Below are 25,896 nucleotides of genomic sequence, written 5' to 3'. Positions count from 1 at the left end.
CAAAAACTTCAATTTTGGTCTCATCTGACCAGAGCACCTTCCTCCACATGTTTGCTGTGTCCCCCACTTGGCTTGTGGAAAACTGCAAACGGGATTTCTTATGGCTTTTTTTCAACAATGGCTTTCTTCTTGCCACTCTTCCATAAAGGCCCGATTTGTGGAATGCACGACTAATAGTTGTCCTGTGGACAGATTCTCCCACCTGAGTTGTGGATCTCTGCAGCTCCTCAAGAGTTACCATGGCTGCTTCTCTGATCAATGCTTTCCTTGCCCGGCCTGTCAGTTTTGGTGGACGGCCACGTCTTGGTAGGTTTGCAGTTGTGCCATACTCTTTCCATTTTCGGATGATGGATTGAACAGTGCTCCGTGAGATGTTCAAAGCTTGGGATATTTTTTTATAACCTAACCCTGCTTTAAACTTCTCCACAACTTTATCCCTGACCTGTCTGGTGTGTTCCTTGGGCTTCATGATGCTGTTTGTTCACTAATGTTCTCTAACAAACCTCTGAGGCCTTCACAGAACAGCTGTATTTATACTGAGATTAGATTACACACAAGTGGACGCTATTTACTAATTAGGTGACATCTGAAGGCAATTGGTTGCACTGGATTTTATTTAGGGGTATCAGAGTAAAGGGGGCTGAATACTTTTGCACGCCACACTTTTCAGTTTTTTATTTGTAAAAAAATTTGAAAACCATGTATCATCTTCCTTCCACTTCACAATTATGCGCCACTTTGTGTTGGTCTATAACATAAACTCCCAATTAAATACATTTACGTTTGTGGTTGTAACGTGACAAAATGTGGAAAAGTTCAAGGGGTATGAATACTTTTGCAAGCCATTGTATATCTCTCAGAATACTCCCTAATATCTTTCTGACCACAGATGGCCTGTAGATCTGGCCTGTAGTTCCCAAGCTTATCACAATAGCCCTTCTTAAATAGAGGCACAACATTTGTTTCCCTCCAGTTTAACACCACCCCACCTGTATTTAATGACATAAATCGCTGCCAGGGCACCTGCAATTTCCTCTCTAATTCTCTAGATGTGCAAAGCTGGTAGAGACATACCCCAAAAGACTTGCAGCTGTAATTGCAGCGAAAGGTGGTTCTACAAAGTATTGACTCAGGGGGGCTGAATACCTTTGCATGCCACACTTTTCAGTTTTTTATTTGTAAAAAAATTTGAAAACCATGTATCATTTTCCTTCCACTTCACAATTATGCACCACTTTGTGTTGGTCTATAACATAAAATCCCAATAAAATACATTTATGTTTGTGGTTGTAACGTGACAAAATGTGGAAAAGTTCAAGGGGTATGAATACTTTTGCAAGCCACTGTACATGCATTTAGATGGACAGGCGCTGATTAGGGGTAGTCAGCATGGTTTTGTAAGTAGGAGATTGTCTCACAAATCTTATTGGGTTTTTTGAGGATGTGACCCAAAAGGGTGATGAGGGCAGAGGTGTAGGCGTTATATAGAAACATAGAAACATAGAAATTAGGTGCAGGAGTAGGCCATTCGGCCCTTCGAGCCTGCACCGCCATTTAATATGATCATGGCTGATCATCCAACTCAGTATCCCGTACCTGCCTTTTCTCCATACCCTCTGATCCCCTTGGCCATAAGGGCCACATCTAACTCCCTCTTAAATATATTTTTAGCCAATGAACTGGCCTCAACTACCCTCTGTGTCAGAGAGTTCCAGAGATTCACCACTCTCTGTGTGAAAAAAGTTCTCCTCATCTCGGTTTTAAAGGATTTCCCCCTTATCCTTAAGCTCTGACCCCTTGTCCTGGACTTCCCCAACATCGGAAACAATCTTCCTGCATCTAGCCTGTCCAACCCCTTAAGAGTTTTGTAAGTTTCTATAAGATCCCCTCTCAATCTCCTAAACTCTAGAGAGTATAAACCAAGTCTATCCAGTCTTTCTTCATAAGACAGTCCTGACATCCCAGGAATCAGTCTGGTGAACCTTCTCTGCACTGCCTCTATGGCAATAATGTCCTTCCTCAGATTTGGAGACCAAAACTGCACGCAATACTCCAGGTGTGGTCTCACCAAGACCCTATACAACTGCAGTAGAACCTCCCTGCTCCTATACTCAAATCCTCTTGCTATGAAAGCCAACATGCCATTCGCTTTCTTTACTGCCTGCTGCACCTGCATGCCTACCTTCAATGACTGGTGTACCATGACACCCAGGTCTCGCTGCATCTCCCCCTTTCCCAATCGGCCACCGTTTAGATAATAATCTGCTTTCCCGTTTTTGCCACCAAAATGGATAACCTCACATTTATCCACATTAAACTGCATCTGCCAAACATTTGCCCACTCACCCAGCCTATCCAAGTCACCTTGCAGTCTCCTAGCATCCTCCTCACACCTAACACTGCCCCCCAGCTTAGTGTCATCCGCAAACTTGGAGATATTGCCTTCAATTCCCTCATCCAGATCATTAATATATATTGTAAATAGCTGGGGTCCCAGTACTGAGCCTTGCGGTACCCCACTAGTCACTGCCTGCCATTGTGAAAAGGACCCGTTTACTCCTACTCTTTGCTTCCTGTTTGCCAGCCAGTTCTCTATAAAACATCAATACTGAACCCCCAATGCAATATATGTAAGAAGGGACTGCAGATGCTGGTTTAAAGCGAAAATAGACACAAAATGCTGGAGTAACAGAGGGACAGGCAGCATCTCTGGAGAGAAGGAATGGGTGATGTTTCGGGTTGAGACAGTCTGAAGAAAGGTCTCGATTCCTTCTCTCCAGAGATGCTGCCTGTCCCGCTGAGGTACCCCAGCTTTTTATGTCTATAGGCATTATATATATGGACTTCAGCAAAGTGTTTGACAAGTGTTCCTCACGGTTGGCTGCTCTGGAAGGTTAGATTGCATGGGATCCAAGGAGAGATAGTTGAATGGATAGAAAATTGGATTTGTGGAAGTAACCAGAGGATGATGGTAGAAAGTTGATTTTCGGACTGGAGGCTTGTGGTGTGCCTCAGGGTTCGGTGTTGGGCCCATTACTGTTTGTCATCTATATCAATGATTTGGATGAGAACGTACAAGGCATGATTAGGAAGTTTGCAGATGATAGAAAAAAATTAGATAGAAAAAAATTGCAGCAATATGAGTTTGAGTTGAGTTGAGTTTAGTTTATCGTCACTTGTACTGAGGTACAGCGAAAATCTTTTGTTGATTTTCATTGACCGGTTGGGCAGGGTGCGCTGACGAATGGTTGATTGAGTTTAAGAAAGAGAAGTGTGAGGTGTTGCATTTTTGGAAGTCAAACAAGGGCAGGACCTACACAGTGAATGGCAGGGCTCTGTGGTGTGTTATAGAGGGGTCGAGGAGTGCAGGTACATAGTTCCTTGAAGGTGGTGGCACAGGTAGATAGGGAGGTCAAGGGGGCTTCTGGCACATTGGCCTTCATCAGTCAGAGTATTGAGTATAGAAGTTAGAACATATTACTGTTGTACAAGGCATTGGTGGACTACACTTAAAGAGTATTGTGTACAGTTTTCCTCACTGAAGATGTTAAGCTGGAATGGATGCAGAAACGATTTACAAGGACGTTGCCAGGACTCGAGGGCCTGAGCTATAAGGAGAGGTTGAGCAACTAGGACTATTCTTTGGAGCACAGGAGGATGAGTGTGATCTTATAGAGGTGCACAAGATCATGAGAGGAATAGCTCAGGTAAATGCTCTGAGTCTTTTACCCAGAGGAGGGGAATTGAAATCCAGAGGACATAGGTTTAATGTGATGGGTGAAAGATTTAATGGGAACCTGAGGGACAATGGTTTTATACAAAGGTAGTAAGTTTATGGAATAAGTTGCCGGAGGAGGTACTTAAGGCAGAACGTTAAGAAACATTTGGACAGGTACATTGAAAGGACAGGTTTAGAGGGATATGTGCCAAACGCACGCAGGTGGGAGTAGAGTAGATGCGGTATGTTGGTCAAAGTAGGTTAGTTGGGCCAATGGGCCTTTCACACTGTATGTGACTATGACTATATAAAATAGAAACTCACCCTTTATTAAACAGCATTTCATAGCAAGTCCTGGAGAGAAAAATAAAAAGCAAATACATTTCTCAAATAAAAACAAATAAAATTCACAAAGTCTAGTTTTAATTAGTAGCCATTTTTATTTTATTTTTTTTTCATTTTTAAAAATTTATTTTTATTAGAAGTACGGTAAGTTACAATAATACACAACACATATGTCTTAATACATTTTTTGAGCTTTAAGAAAAAGATAGAAAGGAAGTAAGGAAAGTGCGCAAGAGTCGTGAAGGTGCAAGCGAGTGTTGGGAAAAGAAAGCCCCTTAGAAAAGAAGTTAGAGAAGGAAGTAAAGAAAGTAAGTAGACCCTAGAAAAGAAGGAAAAAGAAAGTAGAACCAATCGCTCTATTATAACATTAAACTCTGCAGAAAGGGGACTACCAACCAAGTCTGTTTTTGTTGCCAGATCCTGATACCATTTATTTATTTATTTATTTTTAAGATTACTATTGCACCTCATGCTTGTAATAGTTCCAAAAACGTAGACCACGTATTTTGGAATTGGTCTGCTTTACCTGCTAAGAGCAATCTCATCTCTTCCAGATGTAGTGTTTCAAACATATTCCACATTTTTATTGTTGGTGTGGGTGCATTTTTCCAATATTTAAGTATGATTATTAGCCCGTAATTGAGTAAATTCTTCTGAAACACGTTTAGTTCAGGGTTACCTTCCGATATTCCAAAAATGTCTCACCCAACTGTGGTAAATGGCTGTGTCAAGAAGCTACCATAGCGCATTCTTTTGTGTTTTGTACAAAAATCCAAAAATTCTGGTATGAAATATTTGATATCTTTACAAAATTAATCAAAATAAAACTGGTACCAAAACCAGAATGGATCATTTTTGGAATACCGATAGGTAATTAGTAGCCACATTTGACTGGTAAATTAGATAATTGCACTCATTTGTAATATAAAGCCGATCATGTTCAGTATAAAGTCGATCATTGTTTCATTTTATTTGGTTCAGAGATATACTGTGGCAACTGGTCCTTTGGTCCATCGAGTCTGTGTCGACCACGATCACGTATGTGACAAATAAAGTTGACTTGACTTGACTTGACCCATACACTGGGTCTCTCCTAGACACTAGGAACAATTTATAGACACCAATTAACTGGATGAAACCCACACAGTCACAAGGAGAAAGTACAAATTCAGTACAGACAGTACCAGTAGTTAGGATCCAACCCAGGTGTCTAGCGCTGTAACGCTGCGCCTCCTTGTTATAGAGTCAATGCAATGGATATTTTTAAGGTGGAGATTAATAGGTTCTTGATCAGCAGGGGTATCAGGGGTTATGGGGTGAAGGCCGGAGAATGGGATTGAGAGGGAACGATAGAACAGCCATGATTGAATTGCAGAGTAGATGTGCTGATGTGCTGAATGTCCTAATTCTGCTCCTATAATTTATGAACATGAATTGGCTGTTGCAATAAAGTGGGCATTGCACAAAGATAGTGTATTGATTGAGAGTCACTTCGGCGCAGCCAAGAGATTCAAGGTGCCAAAGAAATGCAAGGCTTTCTGGCTTTTATTTAACTACCTAATGGAAACCTGAATGGCCCAATGAAGAGGCATTTCAGAATCACATGACTCAGGAAGTGACCGTCCGAGCCATTATGCCTGCGCTACCTCATTCCAATAATCCCGCAAAACATTCCTTTAGAAATACAGTAAACATTTGCTCTTAAAGGACCCCTTTATAATCAATTTTGGTTATAGCGGACACCTGCCGATGCCACCTTGGCTTCCAAAGTCACCCCACCCCTCGCAAAGCGCACCAGCGAACCCTTCTTTATCCCATGGTCCCATTGATGCTGCTCACATTGTATCTCCCAGTGACAGTGCATTCCTCGGGCCGTGGCCACCAACAGGACGTGCTCAGTCACAGTGGGACTCCTTCCCCTCTCACCTACTGCCGCTTCCGCAGTTCTTGGGTTCAACTACATACAATGCTATCTTACTCGATTACACCGGACAATCGGCAATAACAGACACCATCCCCCCCTCTCCCTCCACCACGGTCTCTTATAATGAGTGTTTACTGTACTTCCCCAACTCCCCTTAAAGTTCCCGAATCCACATCCACCACCATTTTAAAGAGGGCGTTCTAGAACTCCACAAGTCATTAGGTAAAATAATTCCTGTCTTCTTGTCTGCTCTATTTGTCCTCTTCATTAAATGATCTCTCAAGGAAAATAGCATAAGCCTCTCTATATAAATGGATGTTCCTCATTCCTGTCAAATTTCCCATGCAACCTCCCCAAGGCCTTGGCATCTTTCCAAATCTGCACGACAGAATATTTTGCCCAGAGTAGGAGAATCAAGAACCAGAGGACAGAGGTTTAAGGAGATGCGGGAGGAAGATTTAATAGGTACCCGAGGGGTAACATTTTTTTTTACACAAAGGGTGGTAGGTATATGGAACCAGTTGCCAGAGGAGATAGTTGAGGCAGGTACTATAACAACATCTAGGATACATTTAAGCAGGATAGGTTAGGTTTAGAGGGATATGGACCAAATGCAGGCAGGTGGGATGAGTGTAGATGGAGCATGCTGGTTGGCGTGGACAAGTTGGGCCGAAGGGTCTGCTTCCACAATGTATGAATCTATGACTCGGAACTGAGCATAAAACTCCAGGTGAATCAGAATCACAGGTTTGACACTCTGCTTGAACTATACCTTCAAATCATTGGAACTTCCTCCCTACCTTGGGAAACATCCTGTCAGGGTATAATCACAACTTGGTTTGACAACTTGGTTTGGCAACAGCTCTGCCCAAGAAATTTCAGATGTCGCTCAATCCATTATACAGACCAGACTCCCATCATCGACTCCATCTACACTTTACGCTGCCCAAGGGAAAGCAGCAAATACAATCTGGAACCACTGGCCCCCTGATCATTCCCTCTTCTCCTCTCTCCCGTCGGGCAGAAAATACAAAAGCTTGAAAGAAAGTTTGATCAGATCAAGAACAGCTTTTTCCACGCTATTATCAGATTACTGAATGACGTTGTATGACTCTATTAGTGAGGACAAAGTTACGCAGAACATTACTCACTCTGACAAATTCTAGTCCATAATTTCTCTCTCTCTGCACACAACAGATCATTAGATAGTGCCCTGTGCTAGGTTCTTGCCTTAAGCAGCAATGTGATTCCAAATTATGAGCTTCAGAGTTTATCTGAGTTTCCAGATATGGAAAATTCAATTAACACACTTCATTCCTTATATACTTCTATTAGTTCAACAATATTAAGAGGAAAATATCAAGGAATTTCAGCTACACGGTCACACTAAAGTGTCCAATTAAAGAAGCAGCCATTGAGGCAAGTCACATTCATGCAAGAATTTCCAGTGTAGAATTCAGATCAGGAGCGTTAGAACCACGGATGTAGAAACAAGGAACTGCATATGCTGGCTTACATAAAAAGACACAAAGTGCTGGAGTAGCGCAGCCGGTCAGACTGCAACACTGGAGAACATGGATAGGTGACATTTAGGGCAGGGACCATTCTTTGAAGAGGAGCTCCGAACCAAAACGTGACCTATCCATGTTCTCCAGATGTGTTGCCTGAGCCGCTGTTACTCCAGCACCTTGCATCTTTTTGGGGGATAAAACCACAGGGAATCATGCAAGAGGGTGGATAGGCTGGGACTTTTTTCTTTGGCGTGTAGGAGGCTGAGGGGTGACCTTATTGAGGTGTACAAGATCATGAGGGGCACTGATAAACTGAACGCTCTTTTACCCAGGGTAGAGGATTCTAAAACTAGAGGACATAGACAAAGTGAGAGGGGAGAGATTTCAGCGAGAGCTCAAGGCTCATATTTTCAGAGACTAGTCTGCATCTGGAATGAGCTCCCAGAGGAAGCTATAGAAGCAGATACAATTACATCTTTAAAAAAACCCAATTGGACAGATATATGGATTGGAAGGAAGATAGATACAAAATGCTGGAGTAACTCAGGGGGATATGGGCCAAATGCAGACAATGGGACAGGCCAGCAATGCCAACTTGGTTGCACGGACATGGTTGGCAAAATGGCCTGTTCCCATGCTCTGACTCTATGCCTTTAACAAACTAGTTTAACGAATGGAAGGTACACAAAAGTGCTGGAGAAACTCAGCGGGTGAGGCAGCATCTATGGAGCGAAGGAAATAGGCAACGTTTCGGGCCGCGACCCTTCTTCAGACTGAATGAATGGATGTAGGTCACACAGGACCGCAGACCAGAATACACCTTTGCTCAAATCATCACTTAGTTCAAATTAGAAGTTAGTTCACCTACCTGTGAAGAAGATGCCCGCAGTCCAGGACATGAGCTCCAATGCGGGAAGTGTGAATGTCCTGATACAGTAAAAATGAGAGAGTCAGGAGAATTACAAAACAAAGAGTCAAGTGTAAGGACTAAAATTCCCAGATGTCCTGTCTAGGGGCGGTACAGCTGGTAGAGCTGCTGCCTGACAGCACCACAAACCCAAGTTCAGTCTAGGACTTGGGTGCTGTCTGTGTGGAGCTTTCACATTCTTCCTGTGACCACATGGGCTTCCCCGAGGTGCTCCGCTTCCCTCTCACATCCCAAAGACGTGCAGGTTTGTGGGTTAATTGCCCCCTCTCAATCTCCCCCAGTGCATAGAGAGTTTGAGTTTAGTTTTTTGCCACGGTACAGTGAAAGGCTTTTGTTGCGTGCTAACCAGTTAACGGAAAGACAATACATGATTACCATCGAGCCATTCACAGTGTACAGATACATAATAGAGGGAAATGTGTAAATAACGTTTAGTGCAAGATAAACATCTTCAAAGATAGTCCAAGATAATGAAAGCCTAGTAAAGTTGCCTGATCAAAGATAGTCCTGAAATGGAGTGACAGATGGCGCAATGATTCGGCTGGGACGGAAGGTGCTCTCTAGTGCATACTGCGTTGGTGGGGGATCAAGTTCAGTTGCCTGTGTGTAAATAATGTAATTATGTGACTGGGAAGCAAACTGTTCTCTATAAAAGATTATTATTATTATTATTATTAGATATGCATGCATTTTCACACTTCGATACATTTTGCCCGATGGGAGAGGGGAGAAGCGGGTGTGGCAAGCATGTGACTGGTCCTTGATTATGCTGCTGGCCTTGCCGAGACCATGTGAGGTATAATTGGAGTCAATAGAAGGGAAGTTGGTTTGTGTGATGGTCTGGGCTGCATCCACAATTTGCTGCAATTTCTTGCGGTCTTGGATGGAGTTGTTCCCAAACCATGCTGTGATGCATCCCGATAAAATGCTCTCTACAGCGCATCTGTAGTGAATGAGAAGGTGGGATAACATAAAACTGGTGTGAATGGGCGTGGACTCGAAGGGCCTGTTCCCACACTGTGTCTATAAACTAAACTAAAACAGAAGGTTTTAGAAGGTACACAAATCGAAGGTAGAAGGTTTTAGAAGGTACACAAATCGCAAACAACATTTATGCTTTTGGTCCAAAGGCTTAACTCATCAATTGTTTATGGAATGGCGATGATTAAGTGCCCAGTGGTCAAATCTGAAATGTAGAAAATATTTGTAGCTAGCAGACCGAATGGCATCTTCAACATAGAGTTTGATCTTACCTCCATGCATACTGGACAATTCTGTCGTGAAACGTTTTCAACACACTGAAGGGGAAGAAGCCCAGAGTCAGAGTTCAAATATCATTAATTGTAAAGCAATTAAAAGCAGGGAAAGGTTAAATATACCAAGGATAAATACTCTAAGGTAGACAAAAATGCTGGAAAAGCTCAGCGAGTGAGGCAGCATCTATGGAGCGAAGGAAATAGGCGACCCGGCGACCCGAAACGTCGCCTATTTCCTTCGCTCCACAGATGCTGCCTCACCCGCTGAGTTTCTCCAGCATTTTTGTCTACCTTCGATTTTCCAGCATCTGCAGTTCCTTCTTAAACAAAGGATAAATACTCTGATCAATTCCAAGGATTAGTGACTGACTCCAGCACTTAATAAAGATTAACCACACTTTGCTATGAACCCCAGACCAGGTCTATTTCTTTCCATGTGTACCAACTTTTATGTTTTGGACACCAGTTATAGGAATGATGGTGTCAAGCTGGATAGAGTGCAGAGAAGATTTACGAGGATGTTGCCAGGACTCCAAGGCCTGAGATACAAGGAGAGGTTGAGCAGGCTAGAGAGGTCAGCAGCAAAGATTCTCCGCTATAGGATCTTTGGTCGGGAATCAGACAGGCCAGCGCAGAGAAACAACGCTAAACCCAGCTAACTCTGCCTGTCCCGCCAGGTGAACTTACAACCCTTCCTGGACTTGCAGGAAATATGGCCAGCGCGGAGAAGCAGCGCTGGTGTCCCGTCAGTCCAGACAGGGCTATAGATAACCTGGTGAGACAGGCAGAGTTGAGCTGCATTTAGCGCTGGATTGAGCCACCGAAGCCTCGCGTGTGTGCGTGTGCGCATGCGCGAGTGGCCGCCAAAAAATTGTGTCCCCCGTCCCCTTCATGTTTTGATAACGAGTTCCGCTCTTGCCCAGAGGGGAGGTGGAATCCGAAGGAACAGCCTGATGGAATGGTGGGGGCAGACACTCTCACAACATTTCTATAGCCAATGAGCACTTGAATCACCAAGACACAAGCTGCAGGCCCAGTACTGGAAATGTTTACTTTAGTTTAGTTTATTGTCACATATACTGAAGTATTGTGTAAAACTTTTATTTTGTTGCACGCTATCCAGTCAGCAGAAAGACTATACATGATTACAATCGAGCCATATACAGTGCCCTCCATATTGTTTGGGACAAAAACCCATCATTTATTTGAGATTTGTAATATAAAAAATCACATGTGGTTCAGTGCACATTGTCAGAATTTATTAAAGGGTATTTTTATACATTTTGGTTTCACCATGTAGAAATTAAAGCTGAGTTTATACATAGCCCCCCCATTTCAGGGCACCACAATGTGTGGGACATATGGCTTCACAGGTGTTTGTAATTGCTCAGGTGTGTTTAAATGCCTCCTTAATGCAGGTATAAGAGAGCTCTCAGCACCTAGTCTTTCCTCCAGAAGTTGTTTGCCAACCGCCAAAAAAAAACTACATAGAAGAAGTCTTTCCTCCAGTCTTTCCATCACCCTTGGAAACTTTTATTGCTGTTTATCAACATGAGGACCAAAGTTGTGCCAATGAAAGTCTAAGAAGCCATGATGAGACTGAGAAACAAAACTGTTAGAGACATCTGCCAAACCTTTAGGCTTACCAAAATCAACTGTTTGAAACATAATTAAGAAGAAAGAGAGCACTGGTGAGCTTACTAATCACAAAGGGACTGGCAGGCCAAGGTAGACCTCCACAGCTGATGACAGAAGAATTCTCTCTATAATAAAGAAAAATCCCCAAACACCTGTCAGAAACACTCTTCAGGAGACAGGTGTAGATTTGTCAATGACCATTGTCCGCAGAAGATTTAATGACAGAAATACAGAGGCTACCCTGCAAGATGCAAACCACTGGTTAGCTGCAAAAATAGGATGGCCAGGTTACAGTTTGCCAAGAAGTACTTAAAAGAGCAACCACAGTTCTGGAAAAAGGTCTTGTGGACAGATGAGACAAAGATTAACTTATATCAGAGTGATGGCAAGAGCAAAGTATGGAGGAGAGATGGAACTGCCCAAGATCCAAAGCATACAACCTCATCTGTGAAACATGGTGGTGGGGGTGTTGTGGCCTGGGCATGTATGGCTGCTGAAGGTACTGGCTCGCTTATCTTCATTGATGATACAACTGCTGATGATAGTAGCATAATGATTTCTGAAGTGTTTAGACACATCTTATCTGCTCCAGTTCAAACAAATACCTCAAAACTCATTGGCCAGCGGTTCATTCTACAGCAAGACATTGATCCCAAACATACTGCTAAAGCAACAAAGGAGCTTTCAAAGCTAAAAAATGGTCAATTCTTGAGTGGCCACGACAATCATCCGCTCTCAACCCGAGCATGCCTTTTATATGCTGAATAGAAAACTGAAGTGGACTGGCCCCTAAAACAAGCATAAGCTAAAAATGGCTGCAATACAGGCCTGGCAGAGGGAAGACCTCAGCAACTGGTGATGTCCATGAATCACAGGCTTCAAGCAGTCATTGCATGCAAAGGAAATGCAACAAAATACTAAACATGACTACTTTCATTTACATGACATTGCTGTGTCCGAGCCATTATGGTGTCCACGAGTCCAACCAATGGACAGGTATTTTTACTGTCATAGACACAAAATGCTGGAGTAACTCAATGGGACAGGCAGCATCTCTGAATAGAAGGAATGGGTGATGTTTTGGGTCGTGACCCTTCATCAAATTGAGTCAAGGGAAAGGTTGACAGAATGATATGGAAGGGTAAGGTATGAAAATGACAGATCAAAAGGGCCTAAGATCAAGGAAAATGTAGAATAGATCATTGTTAGATAGGGGTAGGTGAAAACGAAGCATACAAAGATAAAATGTAATCAAGAGGACAGTCAAATTGATCGGAGAGGGATGGAGAGAGAGAGGAAAAGTAAGGGTGACTTGATGTTAAGAGAAGTCAATATTCATACTGCTGGGGTGTAAGCTGCCCAAGTGAAATATGAGGTGCTGTTCCACCAATTTACGGTGTGGCCTCACTCTGACAGTGGAGGCCCAGGACAGAAAGGTCAGCGTGGGAATGGGACAGGAAGTTAAAGTGTTTCGCAAGCAGAAGATCATGTAGGTTTAGGTGGACTGAGCGGAGGTGTTCAGTGAAACGATCGCCGAGTCTGCGCTTGGTATCGCCAATATAAAGGATTCCACACCTGGAACAGCAGATATAGTAGATGAGGTTGGATGAGGTGAAAGTGAACATCCGTCTCACCTGAAAGGACTGTCGGGGTCCTTGGACGGAGTTGAGGGAGGAGGTATGGGGACAAGTATTGTATCTCCTGCAGGGGAGGGGGTGGTTTAGTTGTGGAAAGGGATGAGTTAACCAGGGAGTTGCGGAGGGACCGGTCTCTGCGGAAGGCGGAAAGGAGTGGAGATGGGAAGATGTGGCTAGTGGTGGGATCCCGTTGGAGGTTTGCGAAAATGTCGGAGGATTATGAGCTGAATGCGATGGCTGATGGGATGAAAGGTGAGGACAAGGTCTGTCCCTTTTGCCACTGGGGGGAGGGGGAACAAGAGTGGAGCTGTGGATATCGAGACCTTTGTGAGGGCCTCATCTATGATGGAAGAGGAAACCCCCTTTCCCTATAGAATGAGGACATCTCAGATGTCCTGGTATGGAAAACCTCATCTTGGGCGCAGATGCGGCGTAGATGGAAAAATTGGGAGTAGGTGATAGTTTTTGTAGGAGGCAGGGTAGGAAGAAGTGTAGTCTAGATAGCTGTGGTGGTCAGTGGGTTTATACTAGATGTCAGTCGATAGTCTATTTCCTACGATGGAGACGGTGAGATCATGAAACGGTTCAGAGATGTTGGAGATGGTCCAAGTGAATTTGAGTGCAGGATGGAAATTAGTAGTGAGGTTAATGAATTTTGTGAGTTCTGCGTGGGTGCAGGAGGTAGCCCAGATGCAGTTGTCTATGTAGCGGAGATATAATTCGGGGATAGGGCTAGTGTATGCCTGATACGTTCAACGTACTTTACAAAGAGGCAGGCATAGCTGTGGCCCATACGAGTGGCCATGGATTTGGAGGAGGTGGGAGGAGTAGAAGGAGAATTTGTTAAGAATAAGGACCAGCTCTGCTAGGCTGTGGAGAGTGTTGGTAGAGAGAAATTGGCTGGTTCTGCGGTCAAGGAAGAAATGGAGGGCTTGAAGACCTTCCTGGTGGGGGACGGAGGTGTAGTGACTGAACGTCCATAGTGAAGATGAAGGAGCCTGGAAAACTGAAGTCATTGTTGAGACGAAAGGACACAGATAGGGAGAGATTGTGCCAGGAGGGATTGGAGAGAGTAGAGGTACTTGGAAATGAATTCAGTGGGACAGGAGCAGGCAGAAACAAATGGTCTGCCAGGACAGTTGTGTTTGAGGATTTTGGGGAGAAGGTAAAACCGTGCAGTGCGGGGCTGGGAAACGATAAGGTTGGAGGCTATAGAGGGCAGACAGCTGGAAGTGATAAAATCAAAAATGGTCTGTGAGATTAAGGCCTGGTGCTTAGCTGTGGGGTCATGGTGCAAGGATATGTAGGAGGAGATGTCCGAGAACTGTCGCCTGGCCTCAGTGCAGTAGAGTTCAGCTCGCCAGACTACCACGACACCTCCCTTGTCGGTGAGTTTTATGATAATGTCAGGGTTGCTGCAGAGTGAGCAGAGGGCTGTACGTTCAGAGGGGGTGAGGTTGGAATAGGTAAGGGGAGTGGAAAAGTTGCGACGGTTGATGTCACGCCGGCAGTTAGAAATAAAAAGGTCTAAAGACGGTGAAGGCCATCCGGGGGAGTCCAAGAGGGGAGATGGAGAAGGGGTCATCACTGGGTGGTGAGGACTCCTTCCCATAGAACAAAGCATGGAGGCAGAAGAGATGGAAAAAAAGCTCTACGTCAAGGCAGACGTTTTACTGTCATTCTGTTGAGTTCCTCTGTGTGTATACTCATTGTCACCTTTCCCACTGTCAGCAATGCCTTACATTTCCCTGATTATCATTGCTTCCATTCATTTATCCTCAGTGCCGTCTATATCTCTCGTTCCCCTTTCCCCTGACTGTCTGAAGAAAGGTCTCGACCCGAAACCTATTCCTTTTCTCGAGAGATGCTGCCTGACCCACTGAGTTACTCCAGCCTTTTGCATCGGTACCAGTACAACGGATTGGTTATGCATCCTCCCAGAGTCCCAAATTCAATCAGATCACTACATTTTTTTATACACTTACCTGAGCACCTTAAATTACAACTTTACCACAATAGAAGACCCTAAGTGCGAGAGTAACTCAGCAGGTCATGTGAATGATTTCGACAGAGGGGAGGGCTGTGACCGTGAAGGACCGGGCTGCCTGACCAACTGAGTTACTTCAGCACTTTGTATCTTCTTTTGTACACCAGCACCTGCAGTCCCTTCCATCTCCTATCAATTTTACCACAGCCAAAAGACACAATGGGCTGGAGTAACTCAGCGGGTCAAGCAGCATCTCGTGGGAATATGGATTTCCATGTTCTCCAGAGATGCTGCCTGACCTGCTAAGTTAAGGGCCTGTGCCACTTGGCCGTCATCCGCACGCCATTTACGCGATCTGCTAGCGTGTGGGTAGCGTGGGACGGGCGCATAGTGGTGTGGAGGAGTGTGGACTTTGTCCGGCATGAAATCTTCGCGCGCCACTGGCCTCTCGCGTAACTGACAGCCAAAGTGGGACAGGCCGAAGACCCTGGAGCGGTCAACGTCTCACCTCCAACAGCAGCAGAAGCAGGCAAACGACCCGTTGTGGATCCGGATCCGCCCCCACTCCTACTCCCAGAGCGGGGCCAAGACGATTGGAGATAAGACACAAAATGCTGGGGTAACTCAGCAGGACCGGCAGCATCTCTGGAGAGAAGCAATGGGTGACGTTTCGGGTCGAGACCCTTCTTCAGACTGAAGAAGAGTCTCGACCATAAACATGATCCATTCCTTCTCTCCAGAGATGCTGCCGGTCCCACTGAGTTACTCCAGCATTTTGTGTCTTATCTCCAATCGTATGATGAAGCACACGACCATCGCGCGTCAGTCACTACCAGCCTGTCACATAAATGACGGCCAAGTGGGACAGGCCCTCTACTTCAGTTCTTTGTAACTTCTTCTGCAGTTCCTTGCATCTCCTATCAAATTTACAATAATCTTGCTTTTAATAGAATTATAATATTTTATATAAAGTTCATAAGTCCACAAGTTATAGAAGCAGAATTAGGCCATTCAGCCCATCAAGTCTATCCGCCATTCAATCATGGCTGATCTATCTTTCCCTCTCAACCCCATTTTCCTGCCTTCTCTCCATAACCCTTGACACCCGTACTAATCTAGAATCTGTCAAACTGCACCTTAAAAATACCCACTGACTTGGCGTTCACAGCCGCTTGGGACAGTGAATTCCACAGATTCACAACCCTCTGACTGAAGAAATTCCTCTTCCTTTCTAAAAATGTTTTTTTCTTCTGGCTTTTGGCTTTTAATATGTGGCTTTGGTGCCCTCTTGGGGCCAGGCTGCAAATTTCTATCCAATGTGAGTGAAAAATTCCAAGCGCATGTATGCTTCTCTACCCAGAAAGAATAGAGATTCAGCATGTCACCGAATAATCTAACAAACCTCTACAGATGCACTGTAGAAAGTATCCTGACTAGTTGCATCACGGCCTTTCCAACACAAAGGAACACAAGAGGATGCAGAGAATGATGGACCCAGCCCGGCCTCCCCATCATCAAAAGCATCTACACCAGGTGTTGCCCCAAGGCGGCGGCATCTACCATCAAGGATCTGCACCATCCAGGTCGTGCCCACTTCCCACTGCTACCGTCGGGCAGGAGGTACAGAAGCCTGGTCCCACAACCCCAGGTTCAGGAACAGCCACTCTGCTACAACCATCAGGTGCTTGACCCGACCCTCAAAACCCTAATCCTACCTCAGCAACGGAACACTACGGACCACTTCTTGCACTACCAGAGGCTTGTTGCTTTTCTAATTATATTTAGCACTAACGTCATATCTTTTTCCACAGTCTTTCTTTTCGAAATTTGTGTGTTATTTATGGACAATTTGCTTTAGTGATTGTCTGAATCCATATGCCTGTGATGCTGCTGCAAGCAAGATTTTCTTGTACCAGTAGCTCACCGCAGTTGTGCACCTGACAATTGGGTTAACATATGATGAGCATTTGACGGCACTGGGCCTGTACTCATTGGAGTTTAGACGGATGAGGGGGACCTCATTAAAACTTACTGAATAGTGAGAGGTCTGGATAGTGAATATATATGTTTCCATTAGTGGGAGAACCTAGGACTAGAAGCAGCCTCAGAATAAAAGGACATAGCTTTAGAAAGAAGATGAGAAATTCCTTTAGTCAGAGGATGGTTAATCTGTGCAAATCAATATCACAGACAGCTGTAGAGGCCAAGGCAATGGATATTTTTAAGGTGAAGATTGACAGATGCTTGATTAGTGCGGGTAGCAGGGGTTATGGGGAGAAGGCAGGAGAATGGGGTTGAAAGGGAAGGATGATTGAATGGCGGAGTAGACATGATGGGCCAAATTGCCTAATTCTGCTCCAAGAACATGAACATGAATAAATTAGAGCGTAAAGGATAAGAGACACATTGAGGCCCAATGCACTCGTAAACCAAGTCTTACCAACCTTGTGCTTCCCACGGAGATGAGTAGCTAGACACAAGTTACACTTCACACAGTGGAAAAAGTTATCTTCTGGTCCAATCCTGCAATGGAAAATTAACAGAATATAACATAACATTCATCGAGTTTAGAGGTGTACACACTGACCATCCAGTGCAGAGGGAGTCCCACATTTTGCATGAAATATTACACCAATGCCCCATTGCCTCATGGATCAATGAAAATATGCAGAGGTGTTGGTTTGAAAATAGCAGTGCTCCCCAGTTTGCTGGGGCGAATATTCCTCCCAATCAACACTGCTATGAACTGGCATGATCAATACACGGACTATGTTATCATAATCTTTAACTTGACACTGAATTTTCTGCATGGCATAGTGGAGCAGCTGGTAAAGGGTTCAGACTGTGTGGAGTTTGGAATATTCTCCCTACGACCGAGTGGGTTTCCTCTGGGTGCTACAGTTTCTTTCCACATCCTAAAGACGTGAGGGTTTGTAGTTTAATTGGCCCTCTGTAAATTGTCCCTCGTGTGTAGCGAGTGGATGTGAAAGTGAGATAATATAGAACTCATGTGAACAGGTGATCGACGTTCAGCATGGACACAGTGGGCTGAAGTGTCTGTTTCCATGCTGTATCTTACAACCTATCAATCAAATAGTGCACATAATTCAACATTCAAAAATAAACTTTCATCTAAGTAGTACAGGTCCACCACCGATTTGCCAGCACCTTTGATTCCAGGTTCTTCGTTAATTATATGTTTTGCTGGACCAACAGAGGTCACGGCCTCCGAGGGAAGTTGAACCGTACCAGAACAGTCCGCATAGGACACTGGGGAGTCGAGATACCGGCCTGCAAAGTCAGTCTCAGACGTCGGTTATGGGAATGGATCCACCAGCTCTGGCTGGGCCAGAGAACCAGAGCCCCGGCTGCGGTGGGGCAAATTAAACCCGCGGGTTGGAAGTCCAGCCGCGGAAATTCGCTGAGGTTAAGATTGGCCCACTCACCCTGCCTGGGCGCCACATTTTGGGGGACCCTCTGGGTGGAGATTTCAAATGTGCTCTCATAGTTTTGTCCGGATTAAATGCAAAGAATGCCTGAGAAACTTTGCTGGACCTGTTCCTTTTTCTATGTTGAACTCAAATAGGCAACTGTGTAATGTTTTGGTCTAAAAATGGCATCAGCAATGACAGAAGTACCGCCTTTTGTTACTGTTTCCCTGAGCATGCGGTACTAGTCTTATAAAGTCAGCAAAAGCTTAGTGTGTCAAGTCAGGCAGACTAAAGGAATACGAGTCAGGGAGGTGCGCATGGCACCACTAGCAAACACTAATATGCTTACAAGCAATGTCGTAGAGAATTGGCTAACTTCCTCACAAGATTTTGATTATCTCCTTTATGTGGCTCAGTACCAAACTTTCTTTGCGAAACTCTGTAATACTTTATGAGATTAGCAGCTTACTTTTATATAGAATCCTCTGTTTGCAAGTTTCCACCTCCCTTTAAGGCCATTTTTATCTGGGTCATAAACAACAAATTGTGTAAAAAAATGTTAGCTACTTACAATTTTCACTGCTGCAACAACTGACTAATTTTAATATGCAATCAATTATCAATGGATTCCCTGCTCCCCTCTAATTATCAAAATCAAGTTAAAGTTACTTCGATGAGCACACATTAGTGCAAGAATAAAGGATTTTAAAAATAAGCATCAAAAGGGCCCATGAATACTCGCCTGCAAATGCCACATGACAGACAGTGATATTGTTTCTTGTCCACATCAAACAGGTGACAGGTGTCACAGTAATATTCCCCAAACTCTGTTTGACAGCTTTCACAGCTCTTTTGAACCTGCAGTGAAAATACATTAAAACAGAATTGAAACAAGGAATGCAGATGCTGGTTTACAAAAAAAAAGAGAAAGTGTTGGTGTAACTCAGCGGTTCAGACAGCATCTCCGGAGAACATGGATAGGTGAGAGTTCGGGTCGGGACCCTTCTTCAGACTATGTTAATGTTCAAAAATACATATTTTTCAAAACTATATTTCAAAATAACATTTGACTTTTATACCAGACTGAGCTGCAGCGATATTGGGGTAGCACAGTGGCATGGCGGTAGAGTTGCTGCCTCGCTGTGCAAGAGACCCAGGTTCGATCCTCACTATGCTGTCTGTATGGAGATTGTGCATTCTCCCCGTGACCACGTGGGTTTCCTCTGGGTGCTCCCTTCCCACACTTCAAAGGTGCACAGGTTTGTCGGTTAATTGGCTTTGGTTAAAATTGTAAATTATCTCGAGGATAGTTTTAGTGTACAGGGTAATCGATGGCGAGGACTCAGTGGACTGAAAGGCCTGTTTATCTGCTCTATCTCTAAAGTCTAATGATATGATGTAATTACTATGCAAAATAATTATATTATGAAAATACAGGCAGTTCTGCTATGTGCGTTTTCTCAAAGTGAATTGGATGTGATGCAGCTGATGAACACTAAACATAGACACAAAAAGCTGGAGGAACTCAGCGAGTCTCCAGCATATCTGGAGAAAAGGAATAGGTGAAGTTTCGGGTCCAGACCGTTCTTCAGACTGAGAGTCAGGGGAAACGAAAGGAGAGATATAGACGGTGATATAGAGAGATATAGAACAAATGAATGAAAAATACACAAAAAGGTAACGACGATCAAGGAAAGGTCATGCCCACAATGATCCATTGTTGGCTGTGGGCTAGGTAATAATGAGTTATGCAGGCAGTGAAACTCAACAGGACGACAATGAAACTAGTACGACAACTAGGTGGGGTGGGGGACGGATGGAGAGTGGGGATGCAAAGGTTACAAGTTGTTGGGAACACAAATTACATTGCATAGACATAGTTGGTTGTAAGGCTATTTTGATCGGGAACAAAAGATCCATTTAAAATTTACTTAGCAAATTGGCAAGCAAAGTGCTCTTGGAAATCCGTTTCCACGTAATTGGGTCAGCACAGTAGTGCAATGGTAGAGCTGCTGCCTGACAGCGCCAGAGACCAGGGTTCGATCCTGACTACAGGTACTGTCTGTTTAGAGTTTGTATGTTGTCTCTGTGACCTCGGGAGTTTTCGCTGATTGCTCCGGTTTTCCCCCCAAATCCCAAAGAAGTGCAGGTTTATATGTTAATTGGCTTTTGTAAAATATAATATTGACCCCAGTGTGTTAGATAGAGCTAGAGAACGGGTGATCGTGGTCGGCATAGACCTGCTGGGCCAAAGGGCCTGTTTCCACACTGTATCTCTAAACTAAACTAATGCAACCTCATGGTAGAAATCAGAAGCAAATGTCTATGAAGGACACAGCCTGTCAGATTCACCATGGGTGACCATTGAAATTGCAAGCAATCACTTGTATCGACAGGCGCAGATCTCAGTTAATCAAGGGAGGATTTGGTAATCAAGGGAGCATTGATCAATCTGAAGAAGGGTCCCGACCAAAAACGGAATCTATCCGCGTTCTCCAGACATGCTGTCAGACCCGCTAAGTTACTCCAGCACTTTGTCCTTGCATCTATTGACATGCGCGGTTAAAACAGTGTAGCACACAGCCGTTAGTATTTTTAGCTTACATTTACAAAAATAAACATACTATTAAAAATATTCAAGGCAGGCAAATGGGACAATCCTAGAATGTCAATGGATAAGGTGTGCCGAAGGACCCGTTTCCGAGCTGGATGGAACCAAATCGATCGGAGGAAACCCACGTGTTGAAAGGGAGGACATGTAAAACCTGACATAGATAATCTCTGGAGGTCAGGAATAAATGCAGGCCCCTGTGACTGTGTTGCAGTGGCACTGATGTTGTGTCACCACATGGCCTGAGCTGGAAGCAAGCATTAATTGAAAGTGACGCTAACTTTACTGTGGAGTTATTAACACAGGGTAGCATTTCCAGTGAAAGCGTCTGCAATTGCTCGGCTCAGACCCACCTTCTGCACTATCTCACACTTTGCGCATTGAACATGAGTAACCTTGAAGCGGTCGAGCTGATGATCCTCCGCGTCGTCGTGACACAGACGGCAGATGTAAAACTTCCCACAGCATGGCGCCTGGAAGATCAAAAATCACCTTTTAGAAATTACCTCTGTCATAGACATAGATTGATATGGCACAGAAACAGGCCCGTTGCCCCACCGAATCCGCGCCAACCAGAGATCACCCCGTACACTAGCACTATCCCACACACTAGAGACAATTTACAATTGTTCAACAATTGTAAAATTAGTAGTTAATGCTATCCAGTCTGCAGGTCTATCTATACATGATTACAATCAAGCTGTCCACAGATAAAGGATAAAGGGAGTGACGTTAGTGCAAAAAGTACAATAAAGGCCAATTAATCATAGTCCGAGGATCTCTAGAGAGGATGGTTCGGGTGCCTGATACAGCTAGGAAGAAACTGTCCCTGAATCAATGATTCAATTCAATTATAAACTGGAGGTATGTGGAATATTTTCTTTTCTGTTTTTATTTTAGATTTCCATAGGTCATAGCTTTAGTGTGAGAGGAACAAAGTTTAAAGGAGATGTGTGGGATGAGGTTTTTACACTAGAGAGTGGTGAGTGCCAGGAAGCAAGGGTGATGTTGATTAAGTAGATGTGAGTGGTATTTATGAGGCTTTTAGACACATGGATATGCAGGGACCGGGGGAATATGGATCAAGTGCAGGCAGATGGTCGGCATCATGTTCAGCAGACATTCTAGGCCGAAGGGCCTGTACTTATGCTGTACTGTTCTGTGTTCTATGTCCCCTCGTCTCCGCTCAGCCTCAGGGCGCATCCCACAGCCGACCTCGGAACTCCCAGAACGTCTCCGAGGCACGGGAATTGAGCTCACATCCCACTCACTAGTGTCGGCAGTATTTGATTTCCATAGTTGGTTCTGTTGCTTAAGTGTAAGAACAACAGATTACGTTAGATTATTGTCATATACACCAGGGGGCAATAACATTCCTTGCCACATGGGCAGCACGGTGGCACAGTGGTGGAGTTGCTGTCTTACAGTGGCAGATTCCTGGGTTCGATCCTGACTATAGGTGCTGTCTGTACGGAGTTTTTCCTGGGTGCTCCGGTTTCCTCCCACACTCCAAAGACATACAGATTTGTAGGTTACTTGGCCTGGGTCAAGATTATAAATTGTCCCTAGTGTGTAGGATAGTGCTGATGTACAGGGCATGGACTCGGTGGGCTGAAGGGGCCTGTTTCGACGCTGTATTTCTAAACTAAACAGTGCCCACACAGCAACGATAAATGCTATACTAAATACAAGGAGTGCATTAATATTAAAGGACATTCATGGAATTAATGGAATGGGGAATGGGGGGAAGGTGTAATGGGGCGGGAGAGGGAATGGGGGGGAAAGGGCAGGAGGGGAGAGTGGGGGACGTGGGGTATAGGGGGGAGAGGGAAACGGGTAAAGGGGAGGGGGAAATGGGGGGCTGAGGGGAGGGGGGGTTTGTTTGAGGGGAAGGGGGGGTTGAGGGGGAGGAGGAATGAGAGGAGGGGTTGAGGCAGGGAGGGGGGCTGGGGAGGAGGAAGGAAGAGAGGGGTTGAGGGGGGGAAGGGAGGTTAAGGAGAGGGGGTTGTGGTTTGTTGAGGTGACGGTTGCTCCGCTCACTAGCAGGCGTCACGGAGAATGGGGTTTGTGGAGGATGGGGGGGGGGTGATGTGGAGGAGGGGGGGAGGTTAAGTAGAGGAGTTGAGGAGGTTGAGGTGGCAGTTGGTGGAGGGGGGGGGGGTGGGGTTGATGTGGGGGGGGGTGATGTGGGGGGGGGGATGAGGAGGGGGTGGTGGTGTGTGGGGGTTGATGTGGAGTTGATGTGGAGGGTGGTGATGTGGAGGGGGGTGTTGTGTGGAGGATGGAGGGGGGTGGATGTGTGGGGGGGGTGATGTGGGGGGGGGGATGTGGGGGGTTGATGAGGGGGGGGGGTGTGGGGTTGGTGTTGATGGGGGGGGGTGGGGGGGGGTTGATGTGGGGGGGGGTGATGTGGGGGGGGGGGGGGGGGGGGTGATGTGGGGGGGGTGATGTGGAGGGGGGGGTGTGATGTGAGGGGGGGGGGATGTGGTGATGTGTGGGGGGGGGGTGGGGGGGGTGTTGTTGGGGGGGGGTGTGTGATGTGGGGGGGGGGGGGGGGAGGGGGGTGATGGGAGGGGGGGGGGTGTGTGTGGGATGTGGGGGGGGTGATGTGGGGGGGGTGTGTGGGGGGGGGTGATGGGGGGGGGGGTGATGTGGAGGGGGGTGATGTGGAGGGGGGGGAGTTGATGTGTGAGGGGGGGGTGTGTGTGTGTGGGGGGGTGTGTGTGGGGGGTGATGTGCGAGGGGGTGTGTGTTGATGTGGAGGGGGGGGTGATGTGGAGGGGGTTGGGTGTGTGTGTGTTGATGTGGGGGGGGTGTGTGGTGTGTGGGGGGGGGTGTGTGTGTGAGGGTGTGTGTGTGGGGGGTGTGTGTTGATGTGTGTGTGTGTGTGTGTGTGTGTGTGTTGGTGTGTATATATGTCTATGTGTGTGTGTGTGTGTGTGTGTGTGTTGGTGTGTGTGTGTGTGTGTGTGTGTGTGTGTGTGTGTGTGTGTGTGTGTGTATGTGTGTATATGTGTGTGTGTGTGTGTGTGTGTGTGTGTGTGTATGTGTGTGTGTGTGTATGTGTGTGTGTGTGTGTGTGTGTGTGTGTGTCTATGTGTGTGTGTGTGTGTGTGGGTGTGTGTGTGTGTGTGTGTGTGTGTGTGTGTGTGTGTGTGTGTGTGTGTGTGTGTCTGTGTGTGTCTGTGTGTGGGGGCTGTTGTTTGCCGGGGGTGGCGGCGGTTGGCCTCACCTGCAGGCGGCACGAGCGCCGGTAGTGCTCACATCCCGCGGCCGCCGCCGCCATCGCGCGCTCCCCTGGAAACCAAAGATCTTATAGCGGATCTTTGCTGGAAACCGGACCCGCCGGCACCGGACACACACGCATGCGCGCCACCGTTCGGCGGGCGCACGCCGCTGGGAGAGTGCGCATGCGCCCCCACTTCCCTGGGTGCCGGCGCCCATGGTTGGTACGCACGCGCAGCTGTGGTCGGTGCCGGCAGGCTGCAGTGCGTCTGCGCGATGTCCAATGCGAGAGGTCAGTCTGAAGAAGGGTTTCGGCCCGAAACGTCACCTATTTCCTTCGCTCCATAGATGCTGCTGCACCCGCTGAGTTTCTCCAGCATTTTTGTGTACCTTCGATCTGCCAGCATCTGCAGTTCCTTCTTGAACATATTCATAAGATGATAGGAGCAGAATTGGGCCAATTCAATCATGGCTGATCTATCTCTCCCTCCTAACCCCATTCTCCTATTTTTCCCCATAACTTCTGACATCCGGACTAATCAAGACTCTATCAATCTCTGCCTTAAAAATATCCACTGTGGCAAATAATTCCACAGATTTACCACCCTCTGGCTAAATAAATTCCTCCTCATCTTCATCCTAAATGAACATCCTTTAATTCTGAGGCTGTGCCCTCTAGTCCTAGACTCTCCCACTAGTGGAAACATCATTTCCACATCCACTTCATCCAGGCCTTCCACTATTCGGCAAGTTTCAATGAGGTGGCCCCTCATCCTTCTAAACTCCAGCGAGTACAGGCCCAGTGCCTCCAAACGCTCATCATATATTATGTGCGTGCCTGGGTGTGAAGGGGGCATTAGATCCTCCCTGCACAAGATGGTGGAGACAGGCAGCATTGTGTTCACTTTTGATCACCCTGCTGTAGGAAGGATGGCGTAGTGGCACAGCTGATGACGATAGACAAGGAGCGAGGCCGATAGGAGAGGAAAGGGAACCGGGGTCTCACCTGAGTAGCAGGGAACTTGCAGATGCTGATTTACACCAAAGATGGACACAAAATGATGGAGTAACTCACCGGGGCAGGCAGCATCACAGGAGAGAAAGAATGGTTGATGTTTCAGGGCGAGACCCTTCAGACTGAGGGTCAGGGGAAAGGAAACAAGAGATATAGACGGTGATAGAGATATAGAACAAATGAATGAACGATACGCAAAAAAATAACGATAATCAAGGAAACTACATTGTTGGCTGTGGGGTAGGTGAAAACGAGTTATGCAGACAATAAATCTCACCAGGACGACGGTAAAACTAGTAAAACTAATTAGAATTCTTTCTCGATTAAAATGCTAGTGAAAAAACTGCATCAAAACACAGTGGAGCAGCTGTAGGTTCAATTCAATGATCCAATTGTCTATTGTCACAGATACATAGGTATGGTGAAATGCTTTATTTTGCATACAACCCGGTAAAATTATGTAGCAGACCTTACCGAGGCTGTACACAAGTTTTTCTACGTTTCCGGTGCTGACAAAGTTACAAAAGTTCACCGACCAGTCCTTACTGTTGCTGTTGAGTCTGAAGAAGGGTCTCGACCCGAAACATCACCCATTCCTTCTCTCCAGAAATGCTGCCTGTCCCGCTGAGTTACTCCAGCATTTTGTGTCTACCTTTGATTTAAACCAGCA

The 25,896-nt window shown here is 45.7% G+C and overlaps 1 protein-coding gene across 2 annotated transcripts in view; it reads right to left on the bottom strand.

The window, feature by feature from the left end:
• rchy1 (ring finger and CHY zinc finger domain containing 1) overlaps positions 1 to 24,376 on the bottom strand; it is a 31,162-nt gene extending 6,786 nt beyond the window's left edge. The window contains exons 1-8 of one of the 2 annotated variants that reach the window (XM_055644201.1): positions 24,325 to 24,343; positions 24,219 to 24,292; positions 21,340 to 21,459; positions 19,118 to 19,233; positions 17,389 to 17,467; positions 9,680 to 9,724; positions 8,367 to 8,425; positions 4,043 to 4,072 (exon numbers count right to left, since the gene is read on the bottom strand). In XM_055644201.1, coding sequence (XP_055500176.1) covers positions 4,043 to 4,072; positions 8,367 to 8,425; positions 9,680 to 9,724; positions 17,389 to 17,467; positions 19,118 to 19,233; positions 21,340 to 21,459; positions 24,219 to 24,272 — 503 coding nt within the window. In that variant the 5' untranslated portion in view covers positions 24,273 to 24,292; positions 24,325 to 24,343. Of the gene's footprint in view, positions 1 to 4,042; positions 4,073 to 8,366; positions 8,426 to 9,679; positions 9,725 to 17,388; positions 17,468 to 19,117; positions 19,234 to 21,339; positions 21,460 to 24,218 lie in introns of both variants that reach the window. The other variant, XM_055644202.1, reaches the window with a different exon arrangement.
• Positions 24,377 to 25,896: the final 1,520 nt, after the last annotated feature.

Source organism: Leucoraja erinacea, chromosome 1 (genome assembly GCF_028641065.1).
Source record: "Leucoraja erinacea ecotype New England chromosome 1, Leri_hhj_1, whole genome shotgun sequence".
Taxonomy (NCBI): domain Eukaryota; kingdom Metazoa; phylum Chordata; class Chondrichthyes; order Rajiformes; family Rajidae; genus Leucoraja; species Leucoraja erinaceus.
The sequence above is the reverse complement of the archived record's forward strand: the minus strand, read 5'-3'. Positions and strand labels throughout refer to the sequence as shown.